This window comes from Schistocerca gregaria, chromosome 6 (genome assembly GCF_023897955.1).
Source record: "Schistocerca gregaria isolate iqSchGreg1 chromosome 6, iqSchGreg1.2, whole genome shotgun sequence".
Taxonomy (NCBI): Eukaryota; Metazoa; Arthropoda; class Insecta; order Orthoptera; family Acrididae; genus Schistocerca; species Schistocerca gregaria.
In genome coordinates this window covers 233,112,354-233,130,397 of record NC_064925.1, presented here as the reverse complement: position 1 = coordinate 233,130,397, position 18,044 = coordinate 233,112,354, and the positions used below count along the sequence as shown (strand labels likewise).

Genomic DNA, 18,044 nt, shown 5'->3' with positions numbered 1-18,044 from the left:
GATATAAATACCATGGACTTCATTTGCATCTGGTTAGTAAAACACTATTATACCTCACTACACTGTCTACTCTCTCAATGGAGTCCGTACCTCTTAGAGATCAAGCCCCAAAGTGGTAGGTCAAAAAATGTAGCTAAAGAAGATGCATGATGAAGTCAGACAGAAAAAAATTACACAAGGAAAAGGAAACATCTCAAAATTTTTCAAATGAAATAATCAAGGCAGACATGCCTGAGAATGTCAATGCTGGAGTAGGATCAAGCAAAAAATCACACACGTCAGAGAGCAATTTCTGCGATACGTGAAGGGAAAAACCACAAAAAAAGCATAGATCAAACAAACAATTATTTCACAAATGGAAGACAGGAGGATCTATGGAGAGAAAGTGAGCAAGTTAAAAAGAAGTGCCTTTAACAAGACAGCAAGAAAACTGGACAACTTGTAAGGAATGGAAGATATATTATTCTGTATGAAAGAATAAGGAATAATTATGGCTTACAGAAAGATAAGGGACTTTACTATATAAATTTTCAGCAAAGATGAACTGAAAATGTCAAAAATTGTGAGGAAGTCTGAAAAGAAGGGAAACAGCAAGAGCCAGAATTGAAGGATACTGGGCACAAATCCAGAATTAGAATCTCTAGATGATGTGGATACAGATGACAGGGCCATCAATATTAGTACAGGATGTACAGACTGCAGTAGTTCCAATAAAGATTGGAAAAATAGTAAAACACCCTCTTAGGAGACACGACATTACCGTAGCACCGTCTATGTGGGCGAGAGGGTTTGCATGTTTGAAAGAAGTGGCGTCAGCATAGCTGATGGCAGAGTCTTCAAAGCTGGCCTCGTCTCTGCAGTCCAACCATACGAAGAGAGTCTCACAATGTCCCATGTTTCCCACTTCCAGTCTTCATGTTTACTTTCCCTGTTCTATCAGGTGTGCTGAGCTTAAAGCCCTGGGAAGATATTGTGGCTAGGGAATTACAACCTGATATATTGCCCTGTCCTTCAGGGTTGAATCAGTGGGCCAGCTCCTCAGCATCCGTAACAAATATTTTCTCAGCTTGAGATCTCTGTCAAAAACCTCAGGAAAATAGCTAGATTGGATCATCAGAGAGACAAAAATGGCTAAGGAAAAGGACTATGCATTTAACAACATGGAAAGTGTACAGTTTGGGCATGGTTTGGGTACAAAGAAAAGAGAAGTATTCCAGGAACTAGGGAGGTTGAAGGTAGATGTGGGTGTCCTCAATGAAATAAAACTCAAGGGTATGGGAAACAAAAATATAACAGATTTTCTACAGTGGCATTAAAATGGAGGAAAGGATCAAGAAAGGTAATTCAGTAGGTGTCCACACAAGGCCCAAAGAGATATCAAATGCTGTGAGGAAATAGGTGAAAGGATCATGACAGTAGAAATTTCAAAATATGGCCACAAAGTTATTATTGTCGGTGCTGATTCGCCTACATATGAAGTTCACACAAAAATCAGTTGAGTTTTACAAAAAAATTACGAAATATTAGAAACGGAGCTTACGAGCCGTTGGAGGTTTTTTAAGCGTGGACATATGCGAAAACAGAAAATCAACGATACCGGTACACAAAGGGAGAAACGTAAAAAACGAAATTGGATTAGCGTGTACCGAAAAAGACATGACAATTTAGAAAGCTTTTTAGGAAAAGTGATGGGAAAGATATGAGGCGTCACGTACCGAAGAAGACTCAGATATTGGCGATCTGATTAATGGGATTAAACAAAATCCAAGGACTTGTTCCGAGGGCATAAAAGTGATAATGTCTAGTAAACAATCACACAATACTTATGATGTCTACTAAACAACCACACAATGCTTCAAAGTCGCTGTATACACTAAACATTGTCATTCGAGTCAAAATAATTTCAGATTGTTCTTCGCATTTATGTGGCAGTTGCTATTACATTGTGCGTAGATACGGGCGAAATTACCTAGATTGGCTAAATATTCCACAGAGTCGGGCAGCTTGCCGTCAGGCTCAAAATTATCTTCGAATGTCATAGGGCTGTTCTCCTTCGACTCTACAGCTGGCCACGGATCCATAACAAGATGTTGACAAGCGGACAGGCGTACTCTTGTCAGTACGCACGTGTCACAAATTAAACATAGTGTTCTTTTATCAGTGCTACCAGTAGAAGTTTGCGATTACAGGCTGTCACAGGCGTTGAAGTGTGGAACATTTAAAATAGTTTGAAAGCAGTTAAGAGACTGTATTACTTTCAAAATACTTCGGCATCTGCATTAACCCCTTTTATCAGCAGTGTTATCCTAAATGTAGTTCGAAATGGCACTGTCAGGAACGGAGAAAAGCCACAACGCATCCGGTTCGTCATTTGCTGTTTACCTGTGTAACATTAACAGGTAACGTTATGTAAACATTTTATGTATTATTAAAAAATAAATTGGGACACAGACAATGAACTCAGGGTGTTTCTAATCATAGCGCATTGTATTTTTTAATTGATGGAAAACATTTTTTTCTTAGAATGTTGGCAGAATAGACTAGTTCTATACTGTATGTCAAACAGATTACGATACGTAAACTATTAAACTAGTCCTAACAGTTGTTGCGAATTGCGTCATTTTGCCTCCCACAGCTGTCATTTTTTCCGTTATTTGCATATGCGGTATATAAAAACGGCAATAATTGTAGAATTTCCTTCGTAGAACATTTTTGAAAATGACTTAAGTTCATAATTGTACAATATTAATCAAAAACTGAAGCTGCAGGCGGCTTCAAATCTTTCAAATGTGATGTACATGGTATGCAACTAGTACTGAACTATTTCAGTCAGTTCTTGGGATAATGATAGCGACTATAATAATGCAAGTATTTTCCACATATCGTGATGGAATACACCAGTATTCTTTCAATTCTGCCCATGTACCCTCCACGGAAGTTGTTAGCTGTTGCCTGTGATAAAAATCAAAATATGTCACACACAATATGACGAAAAATCGTATAAAAAGAGTTAAAGTGCATCTGTGTAATTTGTAATTAACCATCTTAATGTAGACTCCTATAGACACTAAATGGCAGGTGTTCAGTCCAGAATCTAATACACAGCAGATGCTTAACAAGTCATACACAGTGGATGATTACAGACAGCCATGATTTAGACAAGGTATCATCCACATAATTACCACCGCATTGAGAAAGGCATTTCTCCAGCTTCCATCCGCAAGGAGAGAAAAAAAAAAGAAAAAACAGGCATTACTTAGCATGATACAACTCAATGTGCAGTACCTTAGAAAGAAAATCAGTATCTTGCAGGTATTTGTAAATGAGCATTTACCACAAGTGTTAGTATTAATTGAACATGGTCTAAAATGTAATGAAATTAACCATTACAAAGTAGGTGGTTATGTCCTGGTAAACAGTTATTGTAGGAAACAGCTTAAGGGTCGAGGTATGGCAAATTATAGGCAAACTGGTCCCAATGACCTTATTGTACTTGGACACCTTAACGTTGATGCAAACTCCAACAACATAGCTAACATGAAACCTGTAGTTATATCAGCTTAATACAATCTTAGAAATGTAGTTACCAGAGTCTCGTGTTCTAGTTCTACCAGGATAGATATGCAATTATTAACAAAACTGCTGAAGACATTGTCAAGTATAGTAACATAGATTTTCATTACTCAGACCACCGTGCACGACAGACAGAGTATAGATAAACAATTCCTAAAATGATTACCAAATATTTTGAAAAGAAACAAGTCAGAAGCAATAGAAACATCATCTCTCTGAAAATTAAACTAGCTGAGGAGAAGTGGGATAGGTTCTAACAAGTGGAAGGATCAGATAACAAATGGGACGAGTTTTATAAAATCCTATTGAGACACTTTAATTCAGAGTAGAAGAAATAAAAAATTCGGACCTCCAGCCAGCCTTGTTAAACTCGAAGGCAAAATATTCATGACCTGTATGTCTCATACAAATGAACAAAACTGGACATTTTCAAATAAAAAATAACACAGCTAAGAAAATATTTAAAGCGAAACGTGCAAACCTTAGAAAACAATATCCATTTTTTTGATTTGCAGCTTCTTGTATTGGTCAAGTTTGCGGTTTAAATTTTTTGGTTTTGAGGTCTGCCAGTTATGCAAAACACCATTTTTCTCAGTACCCAAACATGTTTCGGCACCACTGTGCCATCATCAGTGGGTTTTCGTTTTTATTTATTCTTTACGTTTGGTGAGCATGAATTTTCTGGACCACTTTTGTGTTAATTATTACAGATAGCTTGTCATGTTCTCTGCATCATAATGAGATGCTGTGGCGCATAGGTAGCTATAACAAGTATTTTCCACAAATAATGTAGTGAAACGCTTTTCCCTACACCAGAACACAGTGTGATTCAGGTTCACCAAATGTAAAGAATAATTTTAAAAAAAACCACTGATGATCATAGTGGTGCCAAAACGTGTTTGAGTACTGAGAAAAATGGTGTTTCGCGTAACTGACAGACCTCAAATCCAAAATATTATTAGAAAACAAATCCACAGTAATGAGATCTCTCAATCTACAAATGTAAGCAAGGCATCGTGGAAACTGATAATAAGTATCGAAAAACCTCCACAACTAGGGACAACAAAACTGCATGTATTACCCAGCGTGTTAATATTATAAGAGAACCAAAAGCATGATGTAACCTTTTTAATAAACATTTCATATCACCAACAGGAACCCAAACACACCCATTAGAAATGTACTGAGAGATACTGAATCACACCCTTCAAGCAGTGAGTTTGGAATTTGATGTGTTTAAAGAAAATGATATAAGTAAGATAATCCTCGCATTAAAGAACAATACTCAGCTGGGTGGGATGATATGCTGAGTGTAGTAGTTAAAAAATGCATGAAATAAATAGTTAAAGCACTAATGTACCTCGTAACCTTTAGTAGTAGAGAAAGCACTTATCCTAGTAGTCTAAAAATAAGCATTGTTAAACTAGTGCATAAAAAGGGGACGACAAAAGAGGTTTCAAACTACTGTGCAGTATAATTGATCACTACCCTTAGAAAGGATTTTGAAATGCTTATCCTTTCTCAGTGCTCTGTTTATTTTACAAAGAACGAATTGTTAACAGAAACACTGTATGGCTTTAGGAAAGATCCATGCACAACTATTGCAATTGCTGAATTTCTCCATAAAGTATACACCCACCTAGACCAAGATATGAAGAGAGCGAACATATTCTTAGATCTTTCCAAAACCTTCAACTCAAGTCAACCACGGATTGCTCATTAAGAAACTGAAGGCTTACAACATGAAGGGCTCATCTATGCAATTACTCACTACATACCTTACAAATTGCAATCAGTGTACTAAACTTTCATGTAAAATAGATAATAAGGTAATAGATTTCCAGTCTTCTAGAGATACAGTAATCCAGGAGGCACCACAGGGATCTATCCTTGGTGCCTTTCTCATCTAGGTTTATGTCAATGACACAACAAAACCCTTCAACTCACATCTAGGAACCTACACTGATGACACCTCCCACTTACATTATGATAAAGACTTTGAGACTTTAGACTCAGCTGCAACTAAGGGTGTGACATAAGCGACCACACGTTTTCTACGTCACCAACATCAGTAAATCCAAGTTGTTGTTGTTGTTGTTGTTGTTGTTGTGGTTGTGGTCTTCAGTACAGGGACTGGTTTGATGCAGCTGTCCGTGCTATTCTATCCTGTGCTAGCTTCATCATCTCCTAGTACCTACCAACCTACAGCCTTCTGAATCTGTTTAGTATATTCATCTCTTGGTCTCCCTCTACGAATTTAACTCTCCACTCTGCCCGCCAGTACTAAATTGGTGATCCCTTGATGCCTCAGAACATGTCCTACCAACCGATCCTTTCTCTTCTCCCCAATTCTATTCAGTACCACCTCATTAGTTATGTGATCTACCCATCTGATCTTCAGCATTCATCTGTAGCACCATATTTCGAAAGCTTCTATTCTCTTCTTGTCCAAACTATTTATCGTCCATGTTTCACTTCCATACATGGCCACACTCAATACAAATACTTTCAGAAACGACTTCCTGAAACTTAAATCTATACTCAATGTTAACAAATTTCTCTTCTTCAGAAACACTTTTCTTGCCATTGCTAATCTCCATTTTATATCCTCTTTACTTTGACCATCCTCATTTATTTTGCTCACCAAATAGCGAAACTCATTTACTACTTTGTGTCTCACTTCCTAATCTAATACCCTCAGCATCACCCGATTTAATTCGACTAAATTCCATTATCTTCATTTTGCTTTTGTTGATGTTCATCTTATATCCTCCTTTCAAGACACTGTCCATTCCATTCAGCTGCTCTTACAGGTCCTTTGCTATCTCTGACAGAATTACAAGTCATCAGTGAACCTCAAAGTTTTTATTTCTTCTCCATGGATTTTAATTCCTACTCTGAATTTTTCTTTTGTTTTTTTCTGCTTGCTCAATATATAGATTGAATAACATAACTGTCTCACTCCCTTCTCAACAACTGCTTCCCTTTCATGTCCCTCGACTTTTATAACTGCCATCTGGTTTCTGTACAAACTGTAAATAGCCTTTCGCTCCCTGTATTTTACCCCTGCCACCTTCAGAATTTGAAAGAGAGTATTCCAGTCAACATTGTCAAAAGCTTTCTCTAAGTCTACAAATGGTAGAAACGTAGGTTTGTCTTTCCTTAATCTTTCTTCGAAGATAAGTCGTGGGGTCAGTATTCCCTCACGTGTTCCAACATTTCTGCGGAATCCAAACTGATATTCCCCGAGGTCAGCTTCTACCAGTTTTTCCATTCGTCTGTAAAGAATTCGTGTTAGTATTTTGCATCCGTGGCTTATTAAACTGATAGTTCGGTAATTTTCACATCTGTCAACACCTGCTTTGTTTGGGATTGGAATTATTATGTTCTTCTTTATGTCTGAGGGTATTTCGCCTGTTTCAAACATCTTGTTCATCAGATGGAAACGTTTTGTCAGGGCTGGCTCTACCAAGGCTGTCAGTAGTTCTAATGGAATGTTGTCTATTCCTGGGGCCTTGTTTCGGATTAGGTCTTTCAGTGCTTTGTCAAACTCTTCACGCAGTATCATATCTCTCATTTCATCTACATCCTCTTCCATTTCCATAATATTGCCCCAAGTACATCGACCTTGTATAGACCCTCTACATACTCCTTCCACTTTTCTGCTTTCCCTTCTTTGCTTAGAACTGGGTTTCCATCTGAGCTCTTGATATTCATACAAGTGGTTCTCCTTTCTCCAAAAGTCTCTTTAATCTTACCTCTAGTGAGATATGGCTCTACATTCTTACATTTGCCCTCTAGCCATCCCTGCTTAGCCATTTTGCACTTCCTGTTGATCTCATTTTTGAGACATTTGTATTCCTTTTTGCCTGCTTAATTTACTGCATATTTATATTTTCTCCTTTCATTAGTTACATTCAGTATATCTTGTGTTACCCAAGGATTTCTACAAGCCCTCGTCTTTTTACCAACTAGATCCGCTGTTGCCTTCACTATTTCTTCCCTCTAAGCTACCCACCCCCTCATGAACCATGGACCTTGTCGTTGGTGGGGAGCCTTGCGTGCCTCAACGATACAGATAGCCGTACCATAGGTGCAACCACAGCAGAGGGGTATCTGTTGAGAGGCCAGACAAACGTGTGGTTTCTGAAGAGGGGCAGCAGCCTTTTCAGTAGTTGCAGGGGCAACAGTCTGGATGATTGACTGATCTAACCTTGTAACACTAACCAAAATGGCCTTGCTGTTCTGGTGCTGCGAACGGCTGGAAGCAAGGGGAAACCACAGTCGTAATTTTTCCCGAGGGCATGCAGCTTTACTGTATGATTAAATGATGATAGCATCCTCTTGAGTAAAATAGTCCGAAGGTAAAATAGTCCCCCATTCGGATCTCTGGGTGGGGACTACTCAAGAGGACGCCGTTATCTGGAGAAAGAAAACTGGTGTTCTATGGATTGGAGCATGGAATGTCAGATCCCTTAATCAAGCAGGTAGGTTAGAAAATTTAAAAAGGGAAATGGATAGGTTAAAGTTAGATATAGTAGGAATTAGTGAAGTTTGCTGGCAGGAGGAACAGGACTTCTGGTGAGGCGAATACAGGGTTGTAAATACAAAATCAAGTAGCGGTAATGAAGGAGTAGGTTTAATAACGAATAAAAAAATAGGAGTATGGGTAAGCTACTACAAACAGCATAGTGAATGCATTATTGTGGCCAAGATAGACAAGAAGCCCACACCTACTACAGTAGTACACATTTATATGCCAACTAGCTCTGCAGATGATGAAGAAATTGATGAAATGTATGATGAAATAAAAGAATGTATTCAGACAGTGAAGGGAGACGAAAATTTAATAGTCATGGGTGACTGGAATTCAGTAGTAGGAAAGGAAGAGAAGGAAACATAGTAGGTGTATATGGATTGGGGCTAAGAACTGAGAGAGGAAGCCACCTGATAGAATTTTGCACAGAGCACAACTTAATCATAGCTAACACTTAGTTCAAGAATCATACAAGAAGGTTGTATACATGGAAGAAGCCTGGAGATACTGACAGGTTTCAGATAGATTATATAATGGTAAGACAGAGATTTAGGAACAACGTTTTAAATTGTGAGACATTTCCAGGGGCAGATGTGGTCTCTGATCACAATCTATTGATTATGAACTGTAGATTAAAACTGAAGAAACTGCAAAAAGGTGGGAATTTATGGAGATGGAACCTGGATAAACTGACAGAACCAGAAGTTGTACAGAATTTCAGGGAGAGCACAAGGGAACAATTGACAGGAATGGGAGAAAGAAATACAGTAGAAGAAGAATGGGTAGCTTTGAGAGATGAAGTAGTGAAGGCAGCAGAGGATCTCGTAGGTAAAAAGAAGAGGGCTAGTAGAAATCCTTGGGTAACAGAAGAAATATTGAATTTAATTGATGAAAAGAGAAAATATAAAAATGCAGTAAGTGAAGCAGGCAAAAAGCAATACAAACATCTCAAAAAAGAGACCGACAGGAAGTGCAAAATGGCTAAGCAGGGATGGCTAGAGGACAAATGTAAGGATGTAGAGGCTTATCTCACTAGGGGGTAAGATATATACTGCCTACAGGAAAATTAGAGAGACCTTTGGAGAAAGGAGAACCACTTGTATGAATATCAAGAGCTCAGATGGAAACCCAGTTCTAAGCAAAGAAGGGAAAGCAGAAAGGTGGAAGAAGTATATAGAGGGTCTATACAAGGGCGATGCACTTGAGGACAATATTATGGAAATGGAAGAGGATGTAGATGAAGATGAAATGGGAGATATGTTACTGCATGAAGAGTTTGACAGAGCACTGAAAGACCTGAGTCGAAACAAGGCCCCCAGAGTAGACATCATTCCATGAGAACTACTGACAGCCTTGGGAGAGCCAGTCCTGACAAAACTCTACCATCTGGTGAGCAAAATGTATGAGACATGTGAAATACCCTCAGACTTCAAGAAGAATATAATAATTCCAATCTCAAAGAAAGCAGGTGTTGACAGATGTTAAAATTACCGAACTATCAGTTTAATAAGTCACAGCTGCAAAATACTAATGGGAATTCTTTACAGATGAATCGAAAAACTGACCTCGGGGAAGATCAATTTGGATTCTGCAGAAATGTTGGATCACGTGAGGGAATACTGACCCTACGACTTATCTTAGAAGAAAGATCAAGGAAAGACAAACCTACGTTTGTACCATTTGTAGACTTAGAGAAAGCTTTTGACAATGTTGATTGGAATACTCTCTTTCAAATTCTGAAGGTGGCAGGGGTAAAATACAGGGAGCGAAAGGCTGTTTACAATTTGTACAGAAACCAGATGGCAGTTATAAGAGTCGAGGGGTATGAAAGGGAAGCAGTGGTTGGGAAGGAAGTGAGACAGGGTTTTAGCCTATCCCCGATGTTATTCAATCTGTATATTGACCAAGCAATAAAGGAAACAAAAGAAAAATTTGAAGTACGTATGAAAATCCATGAAGAAGAAATAAAAGCTTCGAGGTTCGCAGTACCAGCACAGAATGGCCGTTATGGTTAGTGTTACAATGCCAGATCAGTCAATTATCCAGACTTTTGCCTCTGCAGCTACTGAAAAGGCTGCTGCCTCTCTTCAGGAACCAAGCATTTGTCTGGCCTCTCAACAGATACCCCTCAGTTGTGGTTGCACGTATGGTACAGCTATCTCTACCGCTGAGGCACACAAACCTCCCCACCAACGGCAAGGTCCGTGGTTCATGGGGATAGCTACTAACATTTAAAACAACTGGTTATTACGAAACTGAAATAAACAATATTTGAGGTATTACATCAGCAGAAAAGTTTCCTGGTGTCCACCTGGACAAAACTCTCGATTGGGTAAACCACATTACATCTTTGTTATCTGAGGCTTTCGCCTGGTGTCATGTTTGAAGGGTTCTCACGTGTCCAGCCAAATACGAGCATCAAATGCCCATGTTGTTTCCACGAATAACCATTCTGCCGTCATTAGGTGGTGCTTATGCAATGGTCTGTCTGCTGCCTGCTGTTAGTATTTATGCCTCATGGGTCTAGATGCAATTCAGTGCACCAACAGCACAAGGTGTGTCCGGTGGTGGGGGAAGCAGAGGCTGTGGCAGGTGGCGTGTTTCGTGTCTGCTTGCACCGTTGCTTCTTGATAGAGCTTATTATTGGTTTCCAGGCCTCACAGAGGTAGTAACAAGGGCCCCCATTGATGAAGTCATCTGTTAAGTAAATTTCTATGGCCTCTTTGGAGATGCCATTCCAGTAGTTATTTGTGGAGGCCAGTACTTCTGTCTCGTAAGACTTAGCTGTGTGTGCAGTGTTTATGCTATGTTTTCCTTGCACATATAGGTGTAGTTGATGTAGGTGTTTGTAGTGTGGTGTTCTTTCCATCAATCTTCCACCATATGAACTGTTTGGCCAATATGTGTTTTGCCACAGCCCCATGAAATTTTCTATACGTCCGCTTTCTTGAGGCTGACATCGTCTTTTGCCATTCCTAGTAAGGCATGTGTCTCAGCTGGTGGTCAGAATACTTTGTCAGTCTTGTGTTACCTCAGTAGGCTCCCTATTTTGGATTAGATGTTGCCTGCAAAAGCTGAAACGCCAAATCTTTTTTTTCTTCTTCTGTTTGTTCCTCCTCTTGGTCCCTACTGTACTTCTGTTGTTGGAAGGCCCTTGATCACGGTGTCTCGTGTGGTCTCTGTTTCTTCTTGTGGTTTGCCAGGTAACTGTGCAAACCTAGTGATCTGCTTTGGCAAAGGTTGTATGGTGTGTTTGTCCCTGCACTTTTACAAGAAGGTGATAGAACCCAGCAGTTGCTACATATCCTCCCCTTAGAGGTTGGTAATATGTGATGTCATGTTTTACTGGTGTATATGCTGTTTGAAGGATTCTTGGGTGTCCAGATGGATACGATTGTCGAATACCCATAATATTTTTGTGAATAACCATTCTGTCATCATCAGGTGGTGCTGATGCGATGGTCTGTCAGTTCCCTGCTGCTAGTATTTGTTCCTCGCGAGTCCAGATACCATTCTGTGCACCAGCAACGTGCGTTGAGTCCTGTGGTGGAGGAAGCGGAGGCTGCAGATGTGGTGGGAGGGCCGCAGTACCTTTTTGGTGGCCGTGGCAGAATGATCTCATGTCCACTTGCACCATTGCTCCTTGATACAACTTAGTATTTATTTCCACACCTTCCTGAGCTGCAAATGAGTGTCCCTGTTGATGAGGTTGTCTGTTACGTGAATTTATGTGGCCTATTTGAAGGTGCAGTCCTAGTAATTATTTGTGGAGACCAGAACTTTTCTCTGCTTCAAATGTGTCGTCCACATATGGAAAGGATCAACTACAAATATTTCTACAATATCTAAATTCCACCTATAATAACATACAGTTCACTGTGGAAATCAAGGTAGATGCACAACTACCCTTTCTTGATGTCCTGGTTAAGACGTGTGCCTTACTAGGAATGGTGAAAGACAATGTTGAAACCAAGCCAGTACGCTCAAGCAGAACTTTGCATAAACACTGGACATACAGCGAAATATGATAGACAAAAGTACTGTCCAGAATGAGATTTTCACTCTGCAGCGGAGTGTGCGCTGATATGAAACTTCCTGGCAGATTAAAACTGTGTGCCCGACTGAGACTCGAACTCGGGACCTTCGAAGGTAGGAGACGAGATACTGGCAGAAGTAAAGCTGTGAGACCGAGTGTGAGTCGTGCTTCGGTAGCTCAGTTGGTAGAGCACTTGCCTGCGAAAGGCAAAGGTCCCGAGTTCGAGTTTTGGTCGGGCACACAGTTTTAATCTGCCAGGAAGTTTCATATCAGCGCACACTCCGCTGCAGAGTGAAAATCTCATTCTGGAAACATCCCCCAGGCTGTGGCTAAGCCATGTCTCCGCAATATCCTTTCTTTCAGGAGTGCTAGTTCTGCAAGGTTCACAGGAGAGCTTCTGTAAACTTTGGAAGGTAGGAGACAAGATATTGCCAGAAGTAAAGCTGTGAGACCGGGCGTGAGTCGTGCTTCGGTAGCTCAGTTGGTAGAGCACTTGCCTGCAAAAGGCAAAGGCCCCGAGTTCGAGTCTCGGTCGGGCACACAGTTTTAATCTGACAGGAAGTTTCAAAAGTACTGTCCTCCACAAATAACTACTACCACTGCATCTTCAAGGAGGCCATAGAAATTTTAGTGGAAAGCCTCGTCGACAGGGGCACTGGTGACCAACTCCTGGAATCCTGTACTAAGCTCTGTCAAGGATCAACAAAACGAGCAGACATGGGATCATTCCACCATGGCGGTCAAAGAGAGACAGCGGGCCCCCTCAACACCACCACCTGCCGCAGCCCCCGCATCCCCCACCACTGGACACACTGCGCACTGTCTGTGCATTGAATTACACCTGGACCCGCAAGGGGTAAATACTAGTGGTAGAGAGTGGACAGACCATGGCATCAGCACCACTTGATGATGGTGGAACAGTTATTCACTGAAATATCATGATTGTATCTGGTTGGACTCCCGAGAACCCTTCAAACACAGAAAATTAGCAGTAGCTTGTATGTGTTAAATAATTAATGGAAAATCTTATATAAAGATGTGAAACAAATACTAACAAAGAGATAGAGGGGCTGGCCAGTACTTACCTCAGCTCAATACAGCCGATAGATACTCAAAAAACAGCCGAAAATTTAAGTTCCTAGCTTTCGGAATAAATGTTCCTTCATCAGGGAGGAGAGAGGAGAAAGAAAGGGAAGAAAGGAAAGTGGATTTAGTTACTCACAACCCAGGTTATGAAGCAACAGGGAAAGGAAAACAGGGAGGGTAGCTAGGAACCTGCTACACCATATGTGCCATTTGGCTTCTCCCACCCAACACCAGTCCCTCTGAACTGCGGAGATGGGAACTTGCACTCCAACACATCCTTTCATCCCGCCATCCCCCTGGACTGAACCTGCGTTAACCAACCTCACTCCCATTTACTCTTCAGTCTTCTCCTCTTTCCCTTTCGCCATTCATGCATCTTTTCATCCTACATCTTTATACTATATACCTCTTTACTTCTGTATGCATCCTCTTTGGTTTGAAGCTGGCACAGTACCTACAGTAGAATATCTTTGGCTTCCCTCTGACAACCATGCCTCCATCCTTGCTACCCTCCGTGTTTTCCTTTCCCTGTTGCTTCATAACCTGGGTTGTGAGTAACTAAATCCACTTTCCTTTCTTCTCTTTCTTTCCCCTCTCTCCTCCCTGATGAAGGAACATTTATTCCGAAAGCTAGGAACTTAAATTTTCGGTTGTTTTTTGTGTATCTATCGGCTGTACTGAGCTGAGGTAAGTACTGGCCAGCCACCCTATCTCTTTGTTAGTATTTGTTTCACATCTTGTATGTGTTAAGTCAGCTGACAAAAATAGTCCCAAGTCAAACACTAAAAGTTTTGTTCTATGGAACAGTATATCTATTTCTTAATTATGGTACTGAACTGTGGGCTAGGCAGCAGACCTGCACCTGAATAGGATAATAGTATTGCAAAAAAGAGCCATTAGATTAATGCATGGACTAATTCCAGAGATTCCTGTTGTGAAACCTTTGTCCAACATAAACATTTAACTGTATAGTCCTTGTATTTGTATAAACTTATTATATTTATTCTGAATACTAAAAACAAAGTAAATAAGTGCAGTGATACATATAATTATGATACTAGAAGTAAGGGTAACTACTTCAGGTAGAGGACAAAATTAAAAGTAACTGACAATAGTCTTTATGTTAATGGGCAGAAATTGTTCAACAAGCTGCCACATGATTTGAAAACTGGTGAACAAAAGCTTCTCTACATGGAGTTAAAAGCCTTCTTAATAAATAAATGTTTATATTCACTCAGTGAAGTCTAATCTACTTGCCCTCTGTTTTACCATGTAATATAGTTAGAATATTAAGATGAATGTATGTACCACTATTGTATGTAAGTATTATCTGTATTAATCTACTCAGCGTGATGTTTGCAGAAGTCATCAGCTTGATGGCCTACATGCAAAAAATGTAAATAAATAAATGTAAGTTGGTTGGAACCAAAGTCATTGCACTTAGACATAGATGGATTCTTTTGTGCTGAAAATTATCCAATAAGAGCAGTTGCTTTATAGGAGTATTCTTTATGGACCAAATAATCAATTGGTAAGCTCACTACTAGTCTCTAGGAACTGATATACTAATATTTAAAGATTGTTTACACGAGCTAATGACACCGTGGATACAAGGATCCCAGCTTAACCAGAAATCAAATGTGGCTCCCAACACATGAACTTGGGATCTTACTGCAGTTAATATATAAAATCTGCATTTCATTGAAGTTTGATGGAAGTTGTTGATTTGTGAGTGGGACAATGGATGACTTCTCTAGTGATATTTGTGTACCATAAGAGTACAGAATCCCTTCAGTATTTTCAGTGGTCCTGCAGAGTGTGATATGTTATTGTATTTAGTGAGATATCATCTGGATATTGCAACATCTACATCTATACTCTGCAAACCACCATGAAGTCCATGGCAGAGGCTATGTCCCTTTGTACCACTTATTAGGATTTCTTCCCATTCCATTCACATATGGAGTGTGGGAAGAATGATTATTTGAATGCTTCTGTGCAGGCAGTAATTATTCTAATCTTATTCTCATGGTCCCAATGTGAGTGATATGTAGGTGACTGTAATATATTCGTAAAGTCATCATTTATAGCTGGTTCTTGAAACTTTGTTAATAGAATTTCTTGGGTTAGTTTATGTCTGTCTTCGAGAGTCTTCCAGTTCAGTCCCTTCAGTACCACTGTGGCAGACTTGCATGGATCAAACAAACCTGTGACCATTCTTGCTGCCCTTCTCTGTATACATTCAACATCCCCTGCAAGTCTTGTTTTTTACTTTTAGTGAAATATTTCATTCTAGAGGACACACATATAGGAAAAAGTAATGGGCACGAAATTATTTCTTGTTGTATAACAGTCGAAGGAACTGAGGTCCAATTACTTCTCTTTGAACTATATATTTCTTTTAAGACCAGATAGTATTCCATAAGGAATTCCAATCTCCTAAATTTTGCAGTAACATTAGTACTGGTACGTGAACATTAACATACGCCCATTGTCCTTTGCTTTTTCAAAAATCAGACTTTGCAGTTGGAAGTAGTTTTCTTGATTCAAGCCACCATTGCACATGCTCTTTGATAAGGAAATCTAATTTGTGAAGATAGTGAAGTTCTGGAAGTTTTGGTAAAGATTTTCAATGTGAGGTTAAGTGTAGCTTCTGGAAGATTTTATCATCATTTGGAAATTTGATCTATCTACTTGAGTGGGTTATTTGTCACTTACTGAGTGGTTTCATTAGTTCCTTGTATGTAAAAGGAATTAGAAGGGAGTGATCTCTATTCATTTACTTTGCCAGTTTAAGCCCCTTATTGTAAGTGGTCGTTGTTGAAGTTTTGTGTGTGAATTGTTCATTATCTGATGAAATCAACCTTGAGCTTATTTATTGTTCATGAGTGACTTTGTTTCACTCCATATCTAAGTTGAACTAACCAACTTATTTGGCAAAGAACAGAATTGTTTCCAGTTTCCACTCTCTTTTAGAGCTTTGATTTTTTTTCTTGCTTGAATGTTTGTTCTCAAATTTTTTTTAAAAAAAAGATCTACATTTTTATGTTTATGTATTGACTGGATTTTCCTCTCAGCTGTCCACATATGCATTTGCCACATCTCCTCCTCCCCTTCTCTGTGTCTGCCTCTTCCTTCCTCTGCCTGTCCATCTTACTCTCCCACCCCTCCCTCTGACCATATCCTCCTCCACCTCCTCTTTCCATCTCCTCCCCTCTCTTTCCATCTCTGTCTCCTCCTCTCCCTTTACCACCTGCCCACCACCCCTCTACACCTTCCACCTGCCTCATAAAGTTCCCTCTCCTCCCCTCTTTCTTACATTTCTTCCTCCATCAACCTGTCTGTAACTACCTCTATTGACATCTACATACATACATACATACTCCCCCACCATACGGTGCGTGGCGGAGGGTTACCCGGTACCACTACTAATCTTTTTCCTTCCTGTTCAACTTGCAAGTAGTGATGGAAAAGTCACTGTTTGTAGGCCTTTGTATGAGCCCAAATTTCTCGTATCTTATCTTTGTGGTCCATACACAAAATGTGTGTTGGTGACAGCAGAATCATTGTGCAGTCAGCTTCAATTAAATTTTATCAACAGAATTCCTCAAAAAGAAAATCACTTCCCCTCTAGTGGTTCCCATTCGATTCCTGAAAGCATAATCATGATACTTGCATGTTGTTCGAACCTACTGGAACAAACCTAATAGCCTGCCTCTGGATTGCTTTGACATCTTTCTTTAATCCTACGCGGTACGGATCACAAATGCGCAAACAGTGTGCAAGAATAGGAAGTATAAGTGTCCTATAAGCAGTCTCCTGTACAGGTGAACCACACTTTCCCAAAATTGTCACAAAAAACCGAAGTTGGTCATTCACCTTCCTACCATTTCGGTCCGCCTCCAGCTATACACATCAGCACTTGTAGACTCTGGAATACAATTGCAGACTGATATAATTTTTCTAAATTTTTGAGACAATGTATTCTAGAATCTTAGCAACAACAGTATTCTCAGCAAATCAGCTTGGTTCTCAGAAGGGTTGCTCAACTGAGAATGCCATTTACATGTTCACGCACCAGGTTTTACAAGCATTAAATAATGAAATAACACCGGTTGGTATGTTGTTACTATCTACACCTTTTGTCTGTGTGTATGACATTATCCTCATAGAGATATTGAGCTTTTATGGGATTGATGGTATAGGCAACCAATGGATAATGCCACATTTAACCAAAAGAATGCAAAAATTTGTTCTTAGTAATTCAACCAATAGTCGGCACATTAGCTCAGCGTGTTCAGCCAGAGGGATTGCTGCCCTCTGCAATTAAAAAAAAAAAAAAAACTGAGTTAATGGATCAATGATAACCTTGAACAAGCGTCATGAGATATCTGCCCCAAACAAATACCATGAACACCAAAAAGGAAGAAAAAATAGTCTGGGAAGATAATTCTGACTGTGGAAAAATCACAAATTCTGTTCCATAAGGTTCAGTCTTAGGTCCTATTTACCCTAATACAATTATGTAAACCATCTTCCATCTAATATGTATATTAGAATTAGTTCATTTTGCAGATGACACTAGATTGTAATCGATCTAAGCATAGATATAGAAACAGAAGAAATGGTAAACAAAGCTCTTAAAAGTATCATTGCCTGTTTTTTCTTGTGAATGATCTCGCCCTCAATTTTCAAAAGATATAACATATTCAGTTCCGCATATATAGGAGTACTACACCAGTGATAAGTGTAACACATGGTGAGGAAATGATAAAATAGGTTGGAAGCTTCAAAATTCTTAGGTGTCCATAT

The 18,044-nt window shown here is 39.6% G+C and overlaps 2 protein-coding genes across 2 annotated transcripts in view; one reads left to right on the top strand and one right to left on the bottom strand.

The window, feature by feature from the left end:
• Positions 1 to 2,106, bottom strand: part of LOC126278981 (uncharacterized) — a 28,202-nt gene extending 26,096 nt beyond the window's left edge. The window contains exon 1 of the mRNA XM_049979284.1: positions 1,970 to 2,106. Within this exon, the coding sequence (XP_049835241.1) occupies positions 1,970 to 2,081 (112 nt within the window). The 5' untranslated portion in view covers positions 2,082 to 2,106. The remainder of the gene's footprint in view (positions 1 to 1,969) is intronic.
• A 210-nt stretch (positions 2,107 to 2,316) lies between these two features.
• LOC126278980 (protein Njmu-R1-like) overlaps positions 2,317 to 18,044 on the top strand; it is a 97,049-nt gene continuing 81,321 nt past the window's right edge. Inside the window, exon 1 of the mRNA XM_049979283.1 lies at positions 2,317 to 2,399. Coding sequence (XP_049835240.1) covers positions 2,323 to 2,399 — 77 coding nt within the window. The 5' untranslated portion in view covers positions 2,317 to 2,322. The remainder of the gene's footprint in view (positions 2,400 to 18,044) is intronic.